Here is a 26,525-nt window from a genome sequence, read left to right as displayed (position 1 = left end):
TTCGGTGCGGGGCAGGGCGAGGCAGAGTGGCCCATGTGCGGGCCATCCAGCTGAGAGAGAGAGAGAGGGAGAATCTTTCCTGCTGTAACACTGAGCATTTTCTCTCTGTCTCTCGCTCTCTCTCCCTCCAGAGCTGCAAGCGGAGAAACAGCAGAGCTCCTCCTCCCCTGCCACCCAGGAACTGATGACAAGGCTGGGCTTTTTACTGGGAGAAGGGATCCCGGGCTCGGCACGCATACCTATGGACGACAAGAATGAAAAGAAGGTATTTCATTTTCTCCCTCCCCTCCAGCTTCCTCCCTCCTCCAACAGCAGCTGTTGCCACTGCTGCAACACACTGATAGAGAGATAGAGGAGAGAGGGAAAGGATGAGAGGAGGAGGGAGTGTAGCAGAAGAATGGATTTTTTTGTTGCAGCTTTGTTATTTTTCTTCCCCTGTGCATTATACTTTTAATGAGGATTTAGGAAGGAACTCTCGGAATTATTTTTTTTGCCACAACAAACAACGGTAACTACCAAACAGTTTTGTCTGTGATGATAAAAACATTCTAAATAGAGTAAATACCTATTTAAAATTGGCTCAAAGTGGTTTTTATCTCGGTAGCAGTGTGTGTTAGTCTCCCAGTAACTTGAGTGCTATTCCAGGGGCTCTTGAGTGTGTAACAAGAGTGTCTGAGTCCAGGTCCAGAAATAGAGTTATGTTAGTTTTGAGCCTCAGTTTGTTTGGCTCTACTAATTGAGCTGTGGCTGTATGAAGAGCAGAGCCTGGCAACTATGCTCGCCTCATTCATCCCCCTGTCTCAGACACGTTTTGACACTGAACCGGCAATCCAAGAAGCTGAAAGAAGCTTTTTCATGAATCATGTCCATTGTTCATGTTTAAATGTCAAAAGAGAAGACAGGCAGAACTGAAGTGTAATGGTTTTTACTTTGTTTGTTTATGTGCTTAAAGGTGTGTGTTTGCAGAGCCAGGATTAAGGAAGGCTTATTATTTTCATCTGCCAACAATTCTCTGTTCCTCCATGCTGCTGTTTTACAACACGTTAGCTCAGCGTGTTGTTTTGAGATCGGCCTCACAGTAAATTATTTAATGTCAGTAAGCTGTTTGGCTCTGACTTCATTAAGTGGCATAATCTCTGGGCTGTAGCCCCAGGCAGGAAGTTGCCAGGCAAAAATTACCTGCATTTAGGAAATGTTATAGAGTTAATACCAGCAAGTCATTAATTATGCTGCCAAGCACACAGCCTCCCCCCCAGTCGGCTGTTTATATGTCAAACATGTTGACCATCAGACTGCAATAGTCACTACATGCTGAATGAGAGGTTAGTCCCACTTTTCTCTCAAACTGATGTAAGGTCTTTGCTCACTTAGTCCGTATTGCTCATTCAGAATTGTCGCACGTTTAAAAATAGAAATAACCTCTTATTGTGCAGACCACGTAACAAATCGACTCTGGAGCTTTCGTCTGATGTTAGTTTTCAGAACAGGTTCGATATGCTGCTTTTGTTGTTGGAAATATGTTTTCTTCTTTTCACCGTGCAGTCTCAGTGTTAGTTGTGTATCAAACTGGACCACTGACATCCTAAAATAGACTTGATCAAAAGATGAAATTCTCCTTGTTCTTCAAGACCGCTGAGGATTAGATGGTCCCATCCCCTCTTCTTAACTGAGAGGACCATAAAATCATCCTCACTACTTCAAATGCATGTGCAAGGTTTCTGTGCATGTTAAGATTAAATAAACCTGTATGAAAAATACGGACTTGATGTGCAAAGACTTAAAGACTTGATCATGTTTGCTATATAGTTTGATTTGGTTGAACAAGTAAATATTTATTCCTGAAAAGAGTAATATATATACTATATATACATATATAGTACAAAACTGTCAACCTAAATTTAGACTTTGCTATATTATTATAGAATCAGGCATATGATCTCAAGTTTCTGTGAAAAACTGTTTAAAAAATTAATGTTTCTGTTGCTTTACAAACCTTACTCAGTACATATTTTAAGTTAGTATTGGTCCAGTTGGTACAAAGACTTTCAACTATTTTATTGGAGTATGTGAGAAAAAGCAGACCAAAAGCCGGGGTGTTTAAGGATATTTGAGGTCATGGTTTAATGTTAGACAAAGAATTTGATTAATGGAGTTTGTTTGAGGTGATACACATTCTTGTAGTTAGCCCTGCTCGGGTGAAAGTCCCTCAGGCAGCAAAATATCGACAACAAGGTTAGTTTATTGAGATTTTTATTTGACCTGGGCTTTTAACAGTGGGCTGTAATTGGAGTAGTTCTCTGTAGAAAGGAGGGAGATATTGGAAAAAATGTGGCTTGTAGAAGCTAATTAATTATGTTATATGTTTCTGTAAGGTTATCATTCTGTCTGGTGCAAAAGAAACTGATGTAGAGGAATATGTTGAATTAACATTGTTTGGTTCAAAACTTGCTGGGTGATAGTCAGGCTCTGGTTTTCCTCATACTGGGACAATGATAACCTTCTAGAGCTACAGTATATTAAGTGGAATCACAATACAGTTGAAGTAAGATGGTGAAACTGGACAAACTGGCTTTAATTTGGATTTCTATGGTTGTCAGTTGAATGGAACAAAGATGCAGCTGCTCTAAGCTTGTCAGACAGGCTTGATGACACAAGAAAAAGGTGTCTATTGTGTCACGTCAATGTTGTGTGAGCTCTTCGCCTTGTGAAATTCTCTCCAGGCTTATTTTGGCTCCCCCAGATACATGACTGTGTAATTTCCAAGGCTTGCTCCATTTACAGTGCTAATTTGGTTAGTGTGTCATGCTCACACGTGAAAGGCTTGTTTATTTGTGAGGAATTTTATTTAGCATTGCTTTCACATGATCTGGGTCAAACAGGCAATATACTTATATCAGATATTTTTCTATGATTATTAACTGTCCTTCCAAAGGCAGTCGGAAAAATGTTTTTGTTGTATTTAGCATGTCTGCCCATGCTGACAGTGTGTGAATATGTTGCCAGCTGCCAGTTTTAATAGAGTTGACTTCATATTTTATCGACATATTTGATTTATTGGTTTGAATTAACCCTTTTGTCTGTCTTCCTCCTCTCCAGTGCTCAGTGACCAGCCAGGGTATCAGCCCCTGCTCTACGCTGACCAGCAGCACGGCATCTCCCAGCACTGACAGCCCATGTTCAACGCTCAACAGCACAACCGGCCGCCCCCCTCTCAGCCGCTCCAGCCCCTGCGGGACCATCACCAGTCCCAGCTCCACTCTTGAGAGCAAGGACAGTGGGATCATAGGTGAGGTCTCAGGATTCTTTTTTAAAAATTGGCTTGGACCAAATGTTTTGTGAGGAAGAAAATGCATTTACTACTACCAGTGTTTGCCTTATTTGATAGATTTAATGATATAAGTGATTAAAAACAAAAGCTCTCTCTAATAATTCCTCTCCTTTTTAGCATATATTCTGCACAATGCAACAAACAACACAGATTATTTTGCACGGACTTTCTGCATTTTCATTGCTTCTGAAACTGTTTCCAATGAAGCGCTTCTATTTCTAATTGTAATCAGATCATGAACTCATGCACACTTTGTAATGTAGATGCAAAAGTCTCACCTACATGGTGTCAGCCATTCATCATTCTGTTACACCCACTGGGACTGAGGCGCAGTTGTGTCAGATTGCATTCATCTTCCACCATGTGTCAGTTATTAGGTTTGTATGGAGCTGTTCTGGTATGAGAGATCACCGGGGTGTCAGTTGCCACAGTTTGACATTGTACTGTATCTCTAGTAATAGCCCCCTGTAAGACATCTGGGGATTTAAACAAGCTGACAGGAAGATGACGTCTATTCATGTATTAATCCGTCTGCCATTTCTTCTCACAAAGCCTCTGTCGGCTTTAAAATGTGAGGATATCATTCTGGGTTTGGATATTTGTGGCGAGGATTCAATTGTATATAGTAAGTTTTGGATACTGCAGTTAATCAGATTAATTTAAATCATTTGTAATCTGTTGTTATTGAGGTAACTGACAGGATTTGTCCACAATAGAAAGCAATACACAATAAATATAATGCAACAATTTTTGATTTCCAGCTCTGCACAGTTGACACGAGTGCTAAAGAAGAGTTAGTAATTCTGTGCCCCCGCAGAAATATCACCATTCATTGCTAAATAATGTATGGAAGCTAGAGTTGTGTAGCGAACTCTGTGCTTTTGAGGGTACCGCAATTCTCTATGCAAGAAAAACTCTTTATTTTGTTATATCGAATTTCATGTACAGGTTCAAATGTTAATCCTACCCAAACCTAATGGAAGCTGTGGTAAAGAATATTCAGAGGCTGCCACCCATGTTAGGTTTAAACATACACAGTCACATAGCAGGTGCTGTGGCCCGTTTCAAAGCTACTTTGCTCGTGTCAAATCAAAACTGGTCAAAACATCTCATCCACCAGCCTTAATACGACTGTGCAGGCACAGAGAAGAACAAAGCCATGTTGTGTCCACAAGTCAGATTCCAGCCGTGATTAATGTTCCTTGTTCTTTGAAGTTTGACTCCAACTCTGATTTAGAAAGCAAATTAATTTGGCTGTGTACTGCATTAAAATCTCTTTGGCGCAATCAGGGAGACTTTGCACAGTCTTAACATTTACAAAATAGCCCCCAGACGAGTTTCTGCCCGAGGCTGCTGAGGGAGGACCTATAACAGGCCGACAGCTATGACCATAAACATCTCTTTACATGGATTTATTTGTCAGGGGCTGTAATTCAACCAAATAAACAATCACTGAAACCTCTACAGTGTGATGACTCCCAGTGCTATGCTGACAGCAGCTAGAAATTACTGCTGTCATGAGTAGCGTCATATTCAGCACAGCACTCACAATGTCCAGGATGTGTTTGTTATATTAAATATTAGTCATGATGTTACATGTCGCAGCATTATGAAAACCCAGATTACTTATGTGTAATGCAAACACAGACAGCTGCCGGGTCACTTCCAGTCCTCTGACTGTGCTGATGTTTCTGTATCCAGCTGCCAGTCATTGTGTGGCTTTGGCACTCTGCTCCGCTTTTTTTGGGGATCGTGCTCGGTGGCTGGTTTGGTCTTGGGGAGGATTAAAGGATTTGTTCTCATGAAACTAAAACACCTGTCTGAATTAAAAAAACACTAAAGGCAGATTTTAGCACCAGTTCTTAAACATTTATTTTTTATTTTTGGAATGTTTTAGTGTGAAGTTTGTTTGCTATTGCAGCATCCAGTTTTGTTTTACAAGTTGGATCCTTCAACTGAACAAAAGAAAAGAAAAAAACGTGAAAAAGAGTCTGTGCCCAGGAAACAAATTATGCAAATTAATGTCATTGTGTCTTTCCAGTTTTCCTCAGTATAAACAGGCTATCGCTGTAAATTAAAATCAGCAAGTCAACAGTGTTCATGAGGACAATTTCAAAAATTTAAAGTTTTAAGTTCAATTACAGCTCAGTATCTCACATAGAACTAGAATTGCACCCAGTAGAGTTCAAACAGTCCCCTTATAAAACCACATTTAAATTCACATAAATCCTGATTTTTATTTGGATCAGCAACAAATTGCACACACTTATAAATATCATTCGCCTTAACATGCCTGATTTTCTTTCATCCAGACTTCTCAATTTTTATCTGACAAAACAAGGAAATTGTTGAAAACATCTTACAATGTTAAAGTGATCCACACCAACATTTTATTTGGTCTGTCTTTGTATATTTATACAAAATTCATTGGAAACGATTTAGTAGTTTACCAGTTATAACGGGGAAAAAAAACAAAATCAGAGGAAAACATAACCTCCTTGATGGAGGTAACCTGGAGGCCCTCAGAGAGATCATCCTTCAGCGAAGGCTAAAACCTTATCTCACAATGTTAAAGAAAGAAAGAAAAATTCCCTGCATCCACCCCCTTAATTGAATCTGTTCCAAAAGTTTCCAGCTCAGTAGGTTTTGCAATATCCTTCAAAAGGTAAAAAAAAAAGACAAACAGCAATGAAATGATAACCTTCATGGCAGAAGTGGACATTTTCATAGCACTTAAAGAACTTAACTCTCATATTTCTCACCTCTGTCCTCCATCTTACCTCCTCACCTGCTCTAATTCTTCCTGTTTTCTCTCAGCCACCATCACTAGTTCCTCGGAGAACGATGACCGCAGTGGCTCCAGCCTGGAGTGGAGTAAGGATGGCAGCCTGAGAGGCAGCGTGCGCCATGGCCTGGCACAAGGTGTGCGGGCTGACACCTGCTCTCCTGTGGCCGAAGAAGACGCCAACAGCGCCACGGCAACGCCAGTCGACGCCTCATCAAGGACAGACCAGCAGCAGCAGCAGCCCAACTTATCAGCGCTGCCACAGCCTCACTCGCCTGAGGGGCCCATTCCTTACCCACCACACACATCCTCTTCCCTCATGATGCCAAGGCCGAACTCCGTAGCAGGTATGATCCTCTGGTTTCAGCGTTTAACATCTGTGTGTCCTCTGTGCAGAACAGAAAAAGGAATGGCTCTGTATACCTCTCCTCAGTGAACCTGTTCTTTAATTTAGCATTAAACAAAACATTTCACTCAAGCCTCTCTTCTTATAGCTTAGTAACCATTGTAATGTTGACTGGGGCTTGGGTGTCCTCCTGCACTGCACTGGCAGGCAGTTCATGATTGTGACGCTACAATTTGACCTGTGCCTGAGGCTGACAAGCACGGTGTCATTTGTAGTCCAAGCAAGTGACAGACAGAGACAGAAAAAAACACATGTAGATACAGAGGGAATAGGAACTCTGTGTTTTTCAGAGGACAGGTTGTGCTTTTCAAAGAAGGAGCATGGTATCAAGGCAGAAGTTGGGGGATTAGCCAGCTGTTGCGTGTTGCGCCTCGGCCTCTGCCCGCCATGTTGGACCACAAGCACAAGCCGCTGTCTGGCCGATCTGTTCTGCATTCCAGCCCTGGAACTTCCCTGTTCTGGCTCAGCTCGCCGTATCCACACAGCTGTCACAGTTGTTGATATCCCTCGCTCACCCCCTCACCCCCTTTTCCATTCCCAGGTCTCCCCTCACACTGACTCCCTCTGTTTTTGAAGACAGGTTTTACATATTCTGTTAAAACCAAGTAAATGCAAAGTCCAAGAAAAATCAAGTCAAAAGAATTCTTTTGAGCTGTGTTTTAGCTTAAGCATTCGCTAAAGATGAACTGGAATGTACGAGTGAATCAAAAGCAGTGTTGTCTGCAGCTCCACTTGCACATCACACATCACATGCTAGTTATCTCAGTCCATACCCAGGGGAACCATACTGCACATGCTTGTTATTATGTTGGACAGACTAATAGAAACATATTTGATTGTTAAAGCTGTTGCAGACAAGACTCCAGACCAATCCTCTTGGGAAGGTAAAAATTGTTTGAAAGGGGCGAGTGACAGTGACAGAAGCAAATAGAAAAAAAAAAACAGTTAAAAAGTTTATAGAGAAGATGAACGGTGTGTCACACTGCATTGCTCTTGCAGACAAATCCACTGAAATGACAGTAATACTACTACAGCATGGCCAGACTAGGCAGAACTGCGAGGGGGAAAAATCCAAAACACACAGTATACCTCTGCCAAGGTCCAACTGTCCCCTTAAATTCGATCAAGCCGCACCAAATAGCCCACACTCATAGATCTCACCCATCAGCTATCATCTGAAAATTAGCCTCTGGAGGCAACAGCCAATATTTGGATATTTCGGGTATAGACACCAGCTATCCCGGCCAAGTTTTCTGTCTACAGTTTACAGTGCAACTAGTTTCTTTTACCAAATGTCGAATGTTACTTCACACAAAACACAGACAGCGATGCTTTTAGTAGGTGTTTAGGTCCAGACAACATTATGTCCTTATGCCTATTAACAGCTATCTGCATATGAATGCAGATACATTTAAAAAAGGATAACCCATGCATTACGGTGTTCCGCCTCTTTTGGTCTCCTGTTAAGCTGCAGGCAACAAAGCCTGTTCACACATGACAAACTAGACATGGAAACCAGGCTTCCAGCTCTAAAATCTTGTCCCTTGCCTACATATTCTGCATATTCACAAACAGAATATTTTTCTATTATAGAGATTGTTTCTTGACAAATTCACTAAAGTTTCATAAAAATGCCCTGTCTTGCAATGTTAAAGAAAGTGACAAAAAATTCCAGGATCCTCTTAATCAAATCCGCACCATATGTTAATGGATTTATTCTTTGGAACATACCCCAGCCTGTCACCAAGTTTCAATAAAATCCTCTCTGTAGTTTATGAGTAATCCTGTTAAAAGAGAAACAGCAATGAAATCATAACCTCCTTGGCGCAGTAAGTAAGTCTGGGCGAGGCAAAGACAAAGAGACATGTTTGTCTTAAAAGCTTTACAACAAGTAGCTGATGGTCTTGGTCTGCTTACTCTGAATATGAAAATTATCCTTGCAGTGTTCTCTTTAACTATTGGCAAAAGAGTTAAAATGGAGCCTTGAAATAGAAGCAGAACAAATAGTAGCCTGCATGGCTGGTGCACAGCCTGGTCTCAGAACACATGCCACAGCTTATGTATATCACACTGTGCGCTGCTTTCTTTACAACACTCGGATAGTGTTTCTATAGCTGAATCTGTGCCCACATTGTTAACATGAATTTTTTTCATGGCGTTGTGCAGTCTGTTCATTGCCCATTCTGTTGTTCCATGGGTCTGTACCCTTGTACATCTCATTATCTCCCCCCGACATAAACCTGCAGACACACACACTAGCTCATAAAGTTAAAAGACCAGGAAATATTTGGGTGTTTGTGTGTGTTGGTTTGCGCGTGATCACCAGCGTGCTTGTGTTCAGAGAGTTTATGAGCTGATGTCATAGTTATGCAGCGTTGCCCTCTAGGGACCTGTGGAAATCACACCTCAGATTTTTACACCTTATGAAAAAGCCCTGGGAGAGGAGATGGACGACGGTGGTGAAACAGCTTCATTTATGGCCCAAAACCGATCTGAGCTGGTTTCACAGCATGCCAGGGACGGTGCTGAGTCTTGGTTAATACTCAAGGAAATTGTATTCAATAACAAATGATTCTAAAGAAGCAATTACAGAAGCAGAAAGGAGAAAGGAGCTGTCATTGTGCAACGCAACTAAAAATGTATTCATCATTAGTGCATTCAGATGCGTGTGCCACAACGTCTGTGACTAAGGTTCATTTTCTGGGGATGTGTCTGCTGTGAATTTGCCAATTTGTTATTGACACTAAACAAGGACATAGAGAGCCAACAGGAAACTAGATATAATGCCTGGATACTTCGTGCTTAAATACAGTGATTCAAAACTTGAAATAAAAGCAGATAAATGAACTTGCAGTGGTTTTACTGTACATATATATATATATATATATATATATACAGTACAATATTACTATATGCGTGTGTTTGGGTGTGTGTGCATGTTTATATTCCCCAAACCTTTGGTCGACCGTTTCCATAGAAAACTATTTTGAAAATAGTTGATAATGTAATATTGTTATGGCACCTGGCAACACTACCCAAGTGGTACCTTTGTACATGTACATGCAGTATAATTTCACCCATCTAAATGAGACACCGAAGCATCCTTTCATCACTGCCATGTTTTTATCAGTTGACTCATCATTGGAATATCGAAGTAACTACAACACAGTGGAGATTTTGACATAAAGTTCTGGAGAGTTGCAGCTCAAAGGCCAAAATTCCGGAAAGGCAAAGTGGATTTCATCCATCTGTCTGATGCCAGTCAACCAGTGTGTAGCTGGACCGCTAGAATGTTAGCTATGCATGAACAAGGAATGTCTTTATATTACTGAGAAGTGTCATTTGCACTTTCTCGGTAAACACATGCACTCTCACACTGCGGCTAGCATCTCGCTGGTCTGCAGCTAGAACTCAAGCAAGTCTGCTTGTGCTATGGCAAGTTTCACAAATGTTGGCCCGCACAGCATCTGTCACAGCCGACAGAGCCGACTTCAGATGCCTCCTCAGGAGCTGTTTGTAGTTGTATCATTAGTTTGGAGTTTTCTGAGGTATTCAGCCACCATTCTTTATAAAAAATATTTTCTGCCATATCTGGCAGGCTATAAGGCAGGCTTTAAAAAATTTTTGCCATGGCAAAGCCCAACAGGCAGCACAGATATTTATCATCCATTTAACATCAAATATATCCTGTTTTAAAGGTCATAGCTGACCTCATATATAGACTGTGTGGGGCAGAAAGCAATGTGAAGGGCTATTTCCTAGGTTTCTTTTTGTTTTCAGAAAAGTCTATAGGAAATATTTGACTTTCTTTTTCTACAGCCCAGTAAAACAGACCCATCCATTTTTTTCAATGTAATAGAGTAAATTGCTGTGTTAATGATGATTAAGTTTCTTTGGCATCGTTTCTGGTTTATTGTTTTTGATGCAAGACCAAATATGTTCTCTTTTCAGTATTGTGCAATATCATAAATCACAATTCCACCCAGTTACATTTGTTTATCCACAAAACAAATGTGCAACTTCAACGGTGTTAGGAGAGCACATCCCTCTTCCAAGACTAACGCCCTATATTGCCATTTAAAGAAAGTGGGGGGGAAAAAATCCTTGATCTGCCTGTTTAACCGGATCTGCTCCAAAATTAAATTGGTTCCTCCATGGGTTATTTCCCACCCCTCCACAAAATGTCACTGAAATCAGTTGTGTAGTTTTTGAGTCTTCCTGCGGAAGGACATACAGAATTCGTTGTCAGTGGTATTAATTCAAGGTAGATAAGGTGAAAGATTGGTAAGAGAATCTTAAAAAAGCAGAGTCGAGACACACTCAATTATTTCACGAAATATTCTGAGAATATGCTAAAACCAAAAGACAATGTTCAAACAGCTAAATGTTGAATATTGTTTTTGAGGTGAACCTTTGGATGAAGCAAAATAATTCCCCACTCTCCCCACATGTTTCATAATTTTACACTCTTGCTGTCATATCTCAGTCTCAGCAGTCTTCATGAGCAACAAGGTTATCATGGCTCTGGTTTCATTATTGGTTCTAGCCATTCGGTATTTTAGTGGAAATAAATCTCACAGCATGTTAGATTTAACCTGTTAGGTGTTTTCTTTAGGTGCCCAATCAGCACATTAACTTCAATAATGTGACACTGACACTTTCATGTGTTCAAATGATCCAATATCTGCCGTCCTGTATGCCGTTGATTTTGCTGTGATGCTTAAGGAGGTGCTTGAGTAAATGTGTTGTGTTGTGATGTGTTCTGCTGCCACCCCTCAGAACATTGACTTCGCTGATATTGCAAGAGGCGTAGACAAAAATACCTCATAACTGCTATCCCTTTGTTTTTAGTTCTCTCTCTTTCTTCTGATATGTGAAAATAAAATAGTATGGAATTTAATATATTGGCCTTAATGTCAATGATTCCTAATCCAGCTGTTTGACTCAATACAAGATCAATATCAGATATTGGTTTTAGATTATTTTATCCCTATTTGAATCTATAAATACACAGTTTGACAAAATGTGACTCGTGTCTTACTCTCTGTGCCTCCATCACTCCTCAGTGTATTGAGTAAATAAGAATTCTATTTTGGGTCATTCAAGTAAAGCTTTTTAAAAAGGCTTACAGAGTCAAAGGGCCGTATTAGTTGTGGCCATTGGAATTTCAATGATTTTTAAATCTTAGCTTGAGCTGCTTGTGGTCATGTTGCTCAGACAGGAAGACAGAGTTAGGGTCAGTGTGGCTAAGGAATGGCGCTACAGTGCCTCTGTGGTGTTTAGCTATTGAGCAGCGCTTTGTGGTCTGAGCCACAGTGGTACAGTACACACTCATTGTTTGTGTGTGCACTTCAAAGGCGTCTGTTCCTCTGGCAAAGCTCCTACTCTGTGATACCTTCAGCAGTAATAATGGATCCGAGATCCTTGTCAGACTTTGTCTTCAGCTGAGTGTCTGGACTGTCGATGAGCAGATTCTAGGAAAAACGTTGACGAGGTAAGTTTTGAACCAAGCTTGAAATCTGTGTTTTATGAAGAAAACTTGGACCCTGCACATAATCTGTGACTCAGAGATGTTTGCAAAGGTCAGTCAGTGATTATCTCAAAATACAAAATGTTTCAGTGGTGCAGTGCTGATGCAAAAAGATGACATGATTTTTTAAATTCAGTATACTATGGTCTCTCTGCAGTACTGGAGCAGGAAGGCAGAATGTAACTGATTTATATGATATGCTTCTAGCTCACGTGTTTCCAGGCAGTTTTTTAAATACAGTATTGTCTACTGTAAGTTTTGCAACCCTGTCTGAAGACATGTCTGCATGTTGTCTAGTGTTTTGTAACGTCATCAGGTAGCCATGGAATTCACCTCTGCCTCGGGCTTTATGTAGACATTGATCCGTTTAGAACAGAAGTTGAAAAGAAAGCATAAAGAAACCAGATGACCCATTCATATCCAGCAGGCAGCAGCTCTCTGAAAAGGTCGCCCTCACATCTTTTAAAATGTCCATTTGCAGAGAATTGTTGGTGCCACTTGGTCACAGCGGGAGCAAAATAAAAAGCGTTGCTGAGATCAATCTTCTTGAGGTTTGAGGAGCCGTTTAAAATTCTGCTCAGTGTTACTCCATTGACAGATCAGAATCTACCAAGAGCCCAGTCTCAAAGGGACAGTGTTAGCTAACTAGTCTCTGTAACAACAGAGCCATTTGTGGAAGTTTGATTAACAACACACCACTTTTGAGAATGATGTAATAGCTGTGCAGGACAGGAGCTGTGTGACAGTTATGATGGCATGAATGTCCTAATGTCTTTTCTTCCCTCTGGCTATAACTCTTGGCTCAGGGTTAGTCATGTACAACCTGGCCTGTGCTTCATGTTTTGCATGCAGGTCCCTTTCAGTGTAGTGCTTAACAGTCTTCTTTGCATGCTGCAGTTGGAAACAAAATTTTTTTAAAATGTAAGTGAAATCAATAAAACATTACTAATCACACAAAATGACTTTTCACATTTAAACTTTCTCCAGCATATACATTTTTGTGTCTCGAGGAAAGTTTCCATGGTAACAAGACAAATTTGCACGCAGACCATCCAATTTACACTCAACTAAGACAAAAGACATTTTGAATTAAGAGGTCAGAGCAGAGCGAGGGGTAGTGGTGACATTAAGGCGTTAAGAGCATAGAGTTCACAGGCCCTGCTTTTGGTGGGTAGGTGAACATTTATTATATCTTTTATAATAGTTAGTCTATAATGTTTTTTCTTATATATCGAGATTTTTATGGTCAAGAGTCATACTTACCCGGTTTCATGTTCTGAACATGTCAAGCTGTTTACTGTGTAATTTTATTTAATAATTAGCAATGCTTAGTAATTATTACTTTACAATTACTTTGCCATGGCAACCACATACACATTTAATTTTAGAGAGAACTTGCTGAACTTCCAGCCTCACTCCTCAATCTTTCTTTTCACTCTCACTCATACGGTGTCACCGAAAGGTTACAAAGAACTCCTGCAATTTGAAAAAGAGGCAAGATGGTGGGCAAGGTGAAGAGAGCGCTGATTATATTCATTGTAAAAGAAGAAGAAGAAAGTCAAATCAGGGGCATGGGTGAGGGGGTGCAGGGGTTGGAGCATGAGGAGCTCAGTCCTTTTCTCTCTTCTGACATGGGAACCATAGAACTGCAGGTTTCAAAGGGCAGACCTGCCCGAGGAAAATAGAAGAAAAAGGAATCCCATTTTCATCAGAATACACGTTTCTGCAGCTTCAAATTCACTTCAAGCACAACGGAGGATTCAAGGTATCATATTTAGGTTTTATCAATGCACAGAGATGTGCAAGAATAGGAAGGAATCCATAGACACAGGGTAGAAAAAAAAAGATTTGAAGAGGACTGAAGTAAATTTTTGGCCTTGGAAGAAGTGTGGATAAGAGATATGACTTCACAAAAAAGAAAATGGTTTGGGGCTTATAACTATATATATATATATACAGGAATAAAGGAGTGTGTGCATTTATAGCGTTTGCTTCAGCCTTAGCTTTTCTGGTCCACTAGAGAAAAAGATGTACCTTGTGTAAAGTAATCTTTTGTGCAACTTTTGCCTTCTTCACTTCAGAAATCTTAAGATCGAAATAGGAAGATGTTTTCTTGTGCTCCACTGATGTCAGAAGTGGCAATTTGCAGCAAAGAGCTGATTCACTGTCCATCCTCTTTTCTCTCTCTCTCTCTCTCTCTCTCTCTCTCTCTCTCTCCTCCATTGTTAACACATCTCCCTTACCCCATACCTCCCACTCCCCACAGTATCAATGTCATATACTCACTCTTTCTTTTCTCTGTCTCTTCTCCCTCACCTGACTGCAGCCAAGATCAATCATTAATACGACAGTCGCTGTCCACTACAAACTCTAATCAGCCACTGGAGACAAAATCTCTTTCTTTCCATTTATGTTCCCTATAATTCCATCGCTTTTCATCCTCTGTTCCAAATTGTCTGCGTGTGCGCACATAGAGAGAGGTCCGTGCACGTTTTTAGTGAGTGTAGGGAGGGTGACACTCCTCTGTATTCATATAGTGAGCGCCTAATGCTTTGGATGCTGTGACTGGCTGAGCACTGAAGAGGGGACAGCCAAGCCCTCAGCTCAGCAGCTGAATGCTGCCAGTGTGCCTGCATGGGAGCACTGGGGCAGAGGAATTGCTTTTGTGCCCTCGGTGAGCTCATCCACCGGGAGCACTCTTCATAGATTTAGCTAAAGGGTCTGCACCCTGCCTACTTTGCCTGTATCCCTGCCCAAATATATTCCATGCTGGGGACAAGGGGAGGGCTCTGAGAATCCCCATTGTCCCTCCAGGCTCTGCTGTCAGATGTAAGTAGCTGTTTAGTTTAGCTTTAGGATCAGATTTGATAAAGTGTTCGTGCTGCGTTGCTCAGTAATTCAACCATTTGTGTGTTAATGTTTTTTTCCTCAGTTTTAATTTAACCTACAACAATTGTAATTTCAATTTAGTCCTCCATATCAGCTTGTGAAAGAGCCATCTACTGCAGTAAAAAGTGACCATGAGGGCCCTTCCTTTATCCCCGTCAACATTGTGTTGTGATTTCAGCTTTCTCCGCTATGCCGTTGTCAGCGGTCAGGTTTTAATTAGTGGGAAATTCCAGAGAGTAAGTTAGCGACCAAGTGGGGGAGAAGAGTTGAGCGTTTGTGACAGTCTCTCCCAGCTGAGGTCGATAAAGTAGAAAGAAAGCAGCAGCTTTGATTCCACTCTTCAGCCCAGAACGAGAGCGCGTGGGTCACCATGGAGATGACATTGTTGAACAGTGAACAGCCGTTCGAGGAGAGATCTAGTTGCACTAATGCACATGTTTTATGATATTTACAGACCATACTTTAAATGGGCGAGAAGGAGACATTATCTGTTTGGGGCTTTATAACGTCTCCTGTTTTTAAAAGTCTCCTTCAGCGTAATATTAAAAATAATTTGTCTGGTTCTTTGCAATGCATCTCATCATTCAGCCTTGTTCTTGAGTGGTGTGTTAACTTACACTTGTTGTGGTCTGTTCTGCATTATAGACCTCTCACTTTTATATTGTGTGTAGCTGTCAGCTCAAATCAAAGGGGTGCATTTCTGTCTTGACTTATAGATGCTGCAGAACATTGGTACCTGCACTCGCAGCCTCCAGCAAGCTACAAATGTCAGCGCGTACTGGCTCGCCTCCTCACTCATCATCTCCTGCAGACGCCACGAAATCTTGTTCTTGTTTTCATGTCTCTTTCTGTCTCTTTCATGTCGCTGTGTCAAATACGCCAAAAACGCACCATCAAAGAGTCTGATTCACATTCTCTGGTTTTTTTTCTGTCTGTCTTCAGCGACCAGTTCCACAAAGCTGGAAGACCTGAGCTTTCTTGATGAACAGCGCAACACCCCCCTGCGGACTTCCATTCGCCTACCCTGGCACAATACAGGAGGAAGGCCGCCTCAGGACTCTAAAGGTGAGTGTTAGCATGTGTTATTGCTTTAGGTACACATGAACCAGACAGGGTGATGAGGGAAAAGGTGCGACTGCTAATAACTTTATCCGCTGTTGCATATGATTTGAATCATATTCAAATCGTCATCTCAATTGACACCCATATGCATCATATATCCAATTCACAACAATCATGCTTCATTTTATTTTAGGACATCAGCTGCATCAAAACAAGCTCTACTACTTTGTTCTTCAACCAGTGACAACACGCTGTTACTCCTTACAATGCAAAGCAGCAGAAAACCGGCAGTGAAATAGAGCAAGTTTTTCCATCCGAACTCGTCCAAGCTCAAAATGGAACTAAACAAGCCCAGCCTGAATCGTACCTGACAGCGTTGTGTTTTTCATGTCAGAACCTGACATGAGCCTGATGCGTTTATTTTGAGCTCGAGTTTACATTGTTTGTGATGCTCGGTCTGACCTGTAGGGTCCCAAATAAAAATAGAGAAAAAATAAACAACAAATTGACGCCTGCTAAAGGAGGTGAAAACCAATCCCACTGTATTCATAGTGAAATAAGGTTCCTACCCTGTGATGTGGAAGTTTTTAGGAAACTACGATGAATGTCAAAACCACAAACACTGTAAGCTGTGTTTTTGCTATATTAGCAGCACCACAGGGTAAAACCACAAATGTATATTATCACCTTAAACATTACCACAAGATGCAATAAGACGAAGCTGTAAAGACCAACAAAACATCAAAGTCCCAGCCGCCTCCCCACTGCACAGACATCAATAATGGAACAGCCACAATCATATTTTTTGTTGTTGCCTTCTGCAGAACAATGAGTGCAATACAAATGTATATTTAAAAAAAGCACATGAGAGAATCATGATATCAATTCTAAGCAAGAAAATAAAGATTCTAATTTTCTCCTGAACCATGCAGCCCTACATTTATTGCTAAGTTCCTTGGTTTATTTTTTACTTTCGTCAGCCACAGTGTTAGTAATTCACATTTTTGCAGTTATTGTCTTCAGATTTTATATAATTTCACTATTTTTGACATGTTGTGGCTAAACTCCAGCACATTGGATTTAAAAATAATGACAGTGATTATCAGGCGAAAGTGCTGTGTTTCAGCTATAATAATGTAGGTGATTTTCATATTTATATTGGGTCACATGCTCTGGAATTGTGGCTCTTTTTAACAGTAAGAGTTACATCTAAAAAGAGCTGTTTAATTCCATATCCAGTTTGCTCGAGCCAAAAGTGAAACTGTCCAAATGCTGACACATGGTGCAATGTAAACACTGAGCTGCACTGAGTGGATTCAAAGCTACACTATCCAAATGTATGTCGGAAGAATGAGGTGGTTCTTTCATGTAAAGATTACTTCATTCTCCCGCTTGTGCCTTCGTGATATGTTTTGAATTCTCCATCTGACAGAGCGAAATCCCACAGATTGAATATTTGATGATAACATGCATAATTTAAAACGACATCATTAGATACTCAAAGTATTTAACCCTCTTTTGAAAACGTCTGCTTCCTTTCTTACATCTCTTTTAAACATGAAGTTGTTACAGCTACATCATGTAAATTTGATGTCCCATGTGGATGGTTAATCATCTCTGTGGAACAGCCCATGTCTGCCCTGACTCAAGTCATGTTCTGTATGTATGGATATACATTTAGCTTAACACCTCTATTATTACAGTAGACAGCTGTATGCAACACTCCGTAAATAACTGTTTTTGACTTCAGAGAGTCGAGAACTGAGGTGTGGTTTGTTTTCATGCAGTAGAGTTGGAGCGTGGGCAGGCGACGCCACCACAGCTCATGTAATACATCAGGTCAAAAGTATTCTGGCAAACTTTACCAGCAGTTGGTCAAAATAATTTGCTATAGCTATTTTTGTTGAAATTCAATGTACATATATATATTTGACAAGACAGACACTAAGTATATGATATTTGCAATAATAATATTTTTTTTACAAATACACTGGTGATATATTTTCCCTTGTCCTTAAAGTCTTTGTATTAGGAGTCGGGCCACCATCTTTTTAAAGGAAGTTTATTTATCAACTTTCTCCTGTCCAAACAACTATTACTTGAAATACTACTACTGCTACTACTAATAAGTAGGAGTATTTCGAGTATTTTTTCTGTAAGAGATAACATTTATTTTTTTTAAAAAGCAGAGAACAAAAATTACACTTTTTCCTAGTTCTGAAATGTTTTAGGTTAAATCTGTGCACAGAAAGTAAGCCATTGTATTCTTGTGTATATTTTAGAGAGGAATAGCTATTATAAATAGTGTATATGTAGTAAGTATATATATATTGTTGCAATAAAAGCAGTACGTTTAACTTAGTATGAGCAGTAGCTGTAAAAGCAGCAGCACCAGTCCTCTGAGTCGTATAAGTATAGAGGAGCTCCTGACTGAAAAATTGTTCTAAGATTTAATTAGATCTGAAGTGGACTGATGGAGAGTCCTCCGTCCATCCAGTCCACTTTTGTTGTGATTGCGCCTAAAGTAACATTGATTCAAGCTAAAGCAGACAGTGGAAAAGCAAAGTTTCTAGACCCCAGTGTTCAGATTTCTGATAAACACGGCACAGGAGAAAGCTATGGAAATGTAGCCAGGTTTGTTTGTGTTAAAGATGATGTTTCTCTGGTTGTGGTAGTGGGATTAATCCCAAAAGCAAATTGAAGCTTGTGTTTCCTTTGTCTGAAAAAAGCAACTCTAACACTGCATATTTTTGTTTTGTGAAAAATAACTTCACAATTACAACTCATTCTCTCATTTTCCATTCTTTCTCCTCAGCTCGTTTCGCTCCCTACAAACCTGTGGACATCATGCTCAAGCCCTTGCTGTTCGAGGTGCCCAGCATCACCACAGATTCTGTGTTCGTGGGCAGAGATTGGCTCTTTCAGCAGCTGGAAGATGTCCTGAAGGCTGGCGAGTCTGCGGAGAGCCACGGCGCTGTAGTGGTGGGCAGCGTGGGTTACGGGAAGACGGCCATTATCTCCCGGCTAGTAGCGCTGAGCTGCCACGGAGGCCGCATGCGGCAGATTGCCTCCAACAGTCCCAGTGCCTCCCCAAAAAGTAAGGAATTACAGAATTTAGCATTTGATGCGAGCATCGAAACACCTTGCTCAATTTTGGATACATTTCTCAAAATAGCTTCTTTAAAAAAACTGGTAATATGCATTTTCAACATCCAATCACGATCATGTGATATTCATACTGTTTTCCTCAGGTGGTGGAGGACCAAGCACAGAACTTCCTCTCAGCCAGCCCCCGCAGCCCACCCCACCTTCCAGTGCTACCAACACCCTGAGGACCAACAGTTGCCCCGGAACCCCTGAGATGCAGCAGCGGCGGGAGGTGGCCGTCAAACGCCTGGCTGCGAAGGTATGACTACAGCCAGGACCTCAGCATTAAAAAAATCATTATGTTAAATATCAGTTATTATTTGAACCATCAGGCATTGCTACACTGGGTCTATATTCTTACACATTATATATGTACCTTTCTTACAGTTCCCCTGTGTGTGCTTGCCACTGACACTTACATTATTACAAAGGGGCTGGTGGTGTGCACAACGGCTCTTAGTATGTATGAGGTGTCCTACAGAAATCTGTGTCTCGGCTACCCTCAGTTGATTTATGTTTATATGTGATTTATGGTTGTTTGTGTTCATTTGTTTGACATTCGTCGCATGAAATATTGATGGTCTCTGGCAGTCCGCCGAGATTATGAAAGACAGTGCCACCATTGGTCTTTTTAGAGACCTTTAATACCACAGGCCGGGGTATGACTCGTGCAGCAGTTAGTTAAAGACTGCTGTGAAAAACGAGTTCAGTTTTAAATGTCCGCAGCATCTCAGTACTGCAGCTCGATTACGGAAATGGGAAGATGGAAAACTTTGGCCGTAGATCTTTAGCGTGCCCTTTTAGCTCTCAGACAGACGGCATCTGCATTGTGAATTGTGAAAACTTTAGACTACTCTGCTGCCAGAGGAACACATTAAAAGTAAAGTCAGAATAGAAAACAGCACACATTTATACTGTGCATCTGTATTGTCTTTATATTTTTATTTTTCCCCTGGCATATACTGCAGGAGGATAGAGCGATCAGTATGTCTGTCTGTCTGTAATACAATACTGTAATTTCATTTCCAGAACAGAACTCAAAACCCATTCTGTATTTATTTTTTAAAAAAAAGTAAGCTTTTGATATTTTGTGTTTCATTACTTTTTTTCTGTATTCCCATGGCAACAGGTTTGACTGATTCAATTTGAGTCGGCTCTCAACTCAGAACGTTTCCGCAATGAATAACAGAACAACACCACACAGCACAGTTCTGTTCATAGGGTGTGGATATGAAGGGATTAACTTGTTATCACTGGCACTGAATTACAGGATTACTCAACACTCAACACCTGCACGCTACATAAACACTACATAAACATTATATAAAGCCAAACTTGAGTGACCATAAAATCCTGTAGGCAGCTCTCAGGTTGTAGGATAAAAGGATTACCATAATGTTCTAAGCAAATTTTACTGTATTTATATTGATATTCTCATTTGAAGGTAAATAAAATAATAAAATAGGTGAATAGACACTGTTGTAGTATCTAGGGGTTATGTCTCAACTTTCTGTCTTTAACAGCTCATCAAGTTGCACTACATTAAATGGGCAATACTTAAAAAAAAGTGCATTAACTCTAATAGCTTTTCATTGTTTTTTAGCAACAGAACCCCGATCCAGAGAATCAATCTCTGTTGACGTGAATGTATCACATGTCCAAATCGCAACAAATTCAACACTGCACTTCCTTGTGTTGAGTGTTTGAAGGTGAAAAGTCTATATGTCTTTGTTAGATATACTTATAGACAGACAGTGATTTCTGCAATTAGTAGATAGATGATAGTCTGCATACCTGGAACAGCTTTTAAGATAATATTTCTCAGTGTTTTTTTTCTTATAGTAGCCAATGAACAGTTTTAATATTCTTGCATTTTAGTCAGCCAGACTTTGAGTTGAACCCACGCTCTGTGATGCATTCTCCCATAATGATCCAACTTGTTCAGTGAATAGGTCGTGCACTCCAGTGTGGTCCATGGTAATGCTGCTTTCAGCTGTCTTTTGGTTTTATAATTAGTGGCTTGACATCCTGGGATGCTGCTATTAAAGTGTCACAGCGGTTTGCTTTTGTCAATGACCCTCTTATCGTCAGAATTTATATTTTTATAATCAGCATCTTGAAAAAATCCCAGCGGCAGAAACTTCTCTTGTGTCTCTCTTGAATCTGGCTGCACCTGTTCTCTCTGTTAGTCTCTGTTTATAAGACGTGCTCAGCATTGATTGGCAGCTTCAGTGAAACTACTGAACATTCACTGCAGTTTTTAAACATTTATAGATGAGTGAAACTTTCAGGCATTCGTCAACATTGGCGTTTCTTTGCCTGCTGAAAGCTTGAATGAGAAAGATGGGAACCACTGTGATTCAGAGAATATTTAGGATTCACAGCTTTATGATACTCGACTCTTTTCACTGGACTACTTCAGTTTTGTGTTAAAGTTACCGATTACATGCTGGTGTCCTTCTAACCCCTTCAGGGTTTAACACTCTTTTCATGTCATGGATTCCTTCTTAGTAGTGAAATGTTGCATGAGGCAACTGTTGTACATGTGTTGGACTTCTCGTTGGTGCACCAGACAGCTGACTGGATGCTATTGAGGCTCATCTAAATGTCCAAAGCAGTTTCCCTCAAGCCAATTATGGTGTAAAGTGTTTCCAGCAGACGCTCAACAGCAGCTCTGCTCCTGTGATGTCAGAAAACTGATGCAACACCGTGCAGCTTCTGTTAAACTCCTCCAGTGCTTTTTAACTGTTGATTTAAACATGGTCTCACAGAGGCACTGAGGTCATTACGTTTTATAGTTTATCACAACGTTTATGCATCGGACTCTTACATTGTTGCTCAGTAGTAAATTCATTGCTGTGCCAGTAGCACTGCAGGTGCTCTGCGGATTGTTTCATCATCGTTGTTAAGACTCTGATGAAGCTGTCGTCTGCATGACTTGTACACCATGATAGCTCTTACTGCAGTCTGTTTGGCAGCTCCAGAGTCATTGTAATCATACAAACATCAGCTAACTTTAAGTTACTGTATTCATTTAATATAATTGCACAGCTCTAGTCTGTTTCTCTTAATTTGTTTGGCACATAAAAACAACCCGAATGAGAAGTGTTCTACTGTCTCTCAGCATTTTAAATGAATTTTGTCTTAATTCTTTTAAACTAAACGACCACATAAAAGTTCTCTTCTTTGTGTGCAATGAAAATAAATCAGTTGACTTGGCTGGTGCACCATCATGGCTTAATAATAATAATAATAATAAATGATAGTACACATTTCTCTACCAGTGTTATATTAGATTTTTTTCAGCTGCACTGTTTGTTTGTTTTTCTGTAAGTTCCTATTCTCTCATTTTTATTCCTTAATTGTTATGATGATAGCACACTTGTGCCAAGTGTACACAACATTAATTTTTAGCCTGATTTTCCACTCACTGGCAAATTTTGGGAGTCGCCAACTGAAGCTCAGATCTGAGCCAAATCAGTGTTCGATGTGTGAAAATGCCGTTCACCTCCTCCAGCTCTTTCCAGCAGGCTAAATATCTTGAAGACTCTGCCACACCAACAGTCAATCGGGGCACAGTACTTGTTGACCAGACATACAAGATGAGAGTTTCTCCTGATGAATCGTCATGTAGTGTGAGACCTTCGGTCGCCAGTAAATTGGGAAGTTTTCGCAAAATCTTTCTGCAAGGCAGCAGATCACAAGACATCAGGTTGTGTAGTGAGAACTGCACAGTGATCCGACAACTTGTAGGATTGTTGTATTCTTTACTTTTCTGGTGCATTTAGTTTGGCTAAATAACTTTTCTTTGTAACTACCAAATTAGCTGTTCATAAACACGCTAGCTCTTTAAAAGAGACAGCAATTCGATTTTCTCTCCTCATTGAGCAGCATCATTACAATGCTCTAAGTTGGTGAGGAATGTATACTGATTTTATGTGGCCTTATTTTTACATCTATAGATCGTCTTTTTTATTATTATTTTATTTTTACTAGGCAAGGTTTCACCCACATCTGAGCCACAGTGGTGGTCCTAAGACGGACGCGACGCCTCTGTCTCTCGTTCCTCTCCCACCACAGCAGCCCTGAACACTGTGGCAGTGTCTCACTTTGTTTTAGCTGAAGTGCTTATGTTGGATTTATGGGCCCATGTGGTTTATATTCCCTCCATTACAAATAAAAGAAATATGATTTCGCTATCAAATGTCACTGCGGTAAAGCTGAGAAGAAAGTTTTGCCTGAAGCATTTTGAAGTACAGTACACTTTAATAAAATAAAATATAAAGTGGGGGGACTTTTTCCATGCCTGCTAGGGCTTTTAAGCCTTAAGCTTTTGTCAGCTACTTTTCAAGAAGCTGGTCATCATAGTTGATGGAGCAATAGGCAGGCAGAGCCAGGGGAGGGAGACGTCACCTGCTCCTGTAAGTGCGTCAGCTCCCCAGGTTGTCCTGCAATTAGAACAGAGTCACACATCCCCCAATCTCTCCTTCCTTCATCTCTATCCCCCGTTCCTCCCTTTTCCTTACACTTAGAAACACTGCAGTAACCTGCTCTCATACTTTGTCTGAGGTGGTCAGCCATTGCTCAGTTACTTCATCATCCCTTCTGTGCTGACTCAGATGATATCATGTTCTCAACCTAGATACAGTGATAATATATGAATTCATCGACACTATGAATATAAAAGGCATCAAATTAATATTGGAGCCACTGAGTTTTTTTTAAATCAATAGTTTTGTTTTCTTTGTTTTGAGGTGATTTCATGTTCTCAGGTTTGCATACACTAAAACAAATTTGTTTTATATGTGAATTAAAGAAAACCCCTCAATCATCACTCCAACATGTTTTCATTCATCTTAATTTTGGGTTCACTCTGCCTTCATCTGCTTCTCCTCCCTCTTCTCTGTGTTCCAGGTGGTGGCGTATCACTACTGCCAGGCGGACAACACATACACTTGCTTGGTACCAGAGTTTGTACATAGTATTGCAGCCCTGCTGTGCAGAGCTCACCAGCTCGGTGCGTACCGGGAGCTGCTGCTGAAAGAGCCCCACCTCCAGAGCATGCTCAGTCTGCGCTCCTGCGTCCAGGACCCGATGGCCGCTTTCCGGAGGGGTGTCCTGGAGCCACTAGCTAACCTTCGTAAAGGTAAAAGACAGTTGCCTAACATTCAAAGAGTGTTCTGTTTCTAGAGTATGTGTATGGGATAAATAAAAAGCTCTTAAGACAAAAAAACATCTGCCAAACAACTGTAATGACTGAAGAATTTGTTTAATTTGCTCTTTCTTAAAGAGACAGCTTGCAAGCATTATATGGTTGTCAAATAAGATTTAGATGTGTATGAAAGATTGTTTTATTCCTCCCCTTTAACTCAACCGGCTACCACTGAAAGTAATAACTGTTTCGGGAGCAGTGGTTGTGTAGATGATGAACTAAGTAAAATAAAGGTTCATACCACTCAAACTAACTGCACCTTTGAGAGACTGAAGTTTAGTAAAGGAATTTGCTGTACTTTCACTCAGGGGGAGTTTAGTTTGAGCTAATAATGTGACCTCACTGCACATCCTCTTTCCTCCCTTAAATCCCCTGTATTTTTTCCAGAGCGTAAGATTGCAGAGGACGACCACATCATCTTGATAGATGGGCTGAACGAAGCAGAGTTTCATAAGCCTGACTACGGGGACACCATCGCCTCCTTCATCACTAAGATAATTGCCAAGTTCCCCTCATGGCTCAAACTCGTGGTCACTGTCCGGGTAAACTTGCTGGTAAGGACAAACTAAATGAAAAAACACTTGTACTGAGCTCGTAATGTCTGACCACAAATATATATTATTCAAACTATCATTGTTGAGACAGGTTAAACATTTCAAATTGATTTTCTAGTTCTAGTTCTAGAAAAGAAAGTGGTCTCATAACCTCAATTATTCATTTATCTATGGTCCCATCCGTCCACCAAGTTGGTTGGAAATCGGTTAAATAAACCCAACAAACAAAACATGGAAAAACAACCTCCTCGGTGGAGCTAATAATCAGTGGGTATGTTACATTGGTTTCAGAATTCTCCCAATGCAATTGTCGAACATAACAATGTCAGTGGACAAAAGTAAAACAGACCACGAGTCAGATTGGCTGTCACTTCTCGATGCTCTTGCTTACTTGACATCGGACCCTATAGATTTTGACAATTGTGAAAGTTGAAGGTTGCACTGATCTGCTCCTTCTAAAGTCATTTTTATCAAAGATATTCAAAGGAATGGAAGTATCAGGAATCAAGAGTACACGACAGGAGTCACTCACTTAAAACTAGACTGGCTTGGTGACACTAGGTCGATGAGTTACAGAGATGGACTGGGCCTGTGTTGAACTCACTCTGACAAAGGCTGAGGCTTTGTTATGCTTGATGAGACACAGGACGGCTGTTTTTTTATTCTTGGTGAGATGAAGCGCTGAGCCTGGAATAATAATGTGATATCTGACTGTCATCCAGAACTCAATTTATTAATACTCAGGCAGTGGCCATGCTGAGAGTAATGTCCATGAGCATGCAGTCTGCTGAGTCCATTTGTTTGTACCCTGCAACTGTGAGAGAAATTTTAATTCTCTGGGAGGTTCTCTGTGTTAAATCAATATAATGTAGTCGTGACACTTTGTCTTCATCTGATCAAATCTATCAATCCGTCAGTTTGTGTTTATGAACTGCAGTGATGTTCCAGTTGACTACGTACAAGGCCATTTGCTTAAAATGTTTCTGTGAGGAGTGTAGGTGGACTCTGACAGACATTTTTATGTTGTGCTGGCAAAGTTAGAGCCATTACGTTTTCAGGTTGGTTGTCCCTCACATTCTCGTTATATATCCTGATTTCTCAAGAACGCCTCGAGGGAAATTCTTTAAATTTGGCACAAACGTTTACCATGGATAGACCATTGACTGTATTGAAAGATGGACAACATTATAGTTCTTCAAAGCTGAAACCAAAGCATATCAACCCCCTTCTGGTTGTGGGCTGCAGTATAGGTCATAATCCCAGGCTCATCCATGCTACTGCACAGGACATGGACAAAAATAAAAGTACACATTTTAGCTTAATTTCTGGATCGTGGGAGTAAGTGGAGACATATCATGCATCTTTATGGTTAGTCTATTGGAGAAACTGATAATGTATAAAGGTATAAAGGTGAACTTCACTGTGATGTCATGATGTTCTTCAGAGACACCTCTTTTCTATCCATTATTTACCACAATAACTCTGGAACAGAAGGGAAGGTTGTGACTATTTTTCCTTCAACATGTCAACTGGAGGAGGCAAAGCAACCGAGGTGGCAACTCTAGTAATTGGAAGCAATTTGTGTCGTAACCTCTGAGCTCTAGAGTCAGTT

The 26,525-nt window shown here is 40.6% G+C and overlaps 1 protein-coding gene across 2 annotated transcripts in view; it reads left to right on the top strand.

Annotated features, from left to right (window-relative positions):
• The window catches only part of tanc1b (tetratricopeptide repeat, ankyrin repeat and coiled-coil containing 1b), a 102,424-nt gene that overhangs the window by 53,714 nt on the left and 22,185 nt on the right, over positions 1-26,525 (top strand). For both annotated transcript variants that reach the window (XM_069533238.1, XM_069533237.1), the window contains exons 5-12: positions 132-265; positions 3,097-3,286; positions 6,146-6,460; positions 15,881-16,003; positions 18,816-19,097; positions 19,252-19,406; positions 24,062-24,293; positions 24,747-24,913. In XM_069533238.1, coding sequence (XP_069389339.1) covers positions 132-265; positions 3,097-3,286; positions 6,146-6,460; positions 15,881-16,003; positions 18,816-19,097; positions 19,252-19,406; positions 24,062-24,293; positions 24,747-24,913 — 1,598 coding nt within the window. The remainder of the gene's footprint in view (positions 1-131; positions 266-3,096; positions 3,287-6,145; positions 6,461-15,880; positions 16,004-18,815; positions 19,098-19,251; positions 19,407-24,061; positions 24,294-24,746; positions 24,914-26,525) is intronic.

Source organism: Paralichthys olivaceus, chromosome 10, assembly GCF_024713975.1.
Source record: "Paralichthys olivaceus isolate ysfri-2021 chromosome 10, ASM2471397v2, whole genome shotgun sequence".
NCBI classification, from domain to species: domain Eukaryota; kingdom Metazoa; phylum Chordata; class Actinopteri; order Pleuronectiformes; family Paralichthyidae; genus Paralichthys; species Paralichthys olivaceus.
Note: the sequence above shows the minus strand (reverse complement) of the source record. Positions and strands in the feature narration are given on the sequence as shown.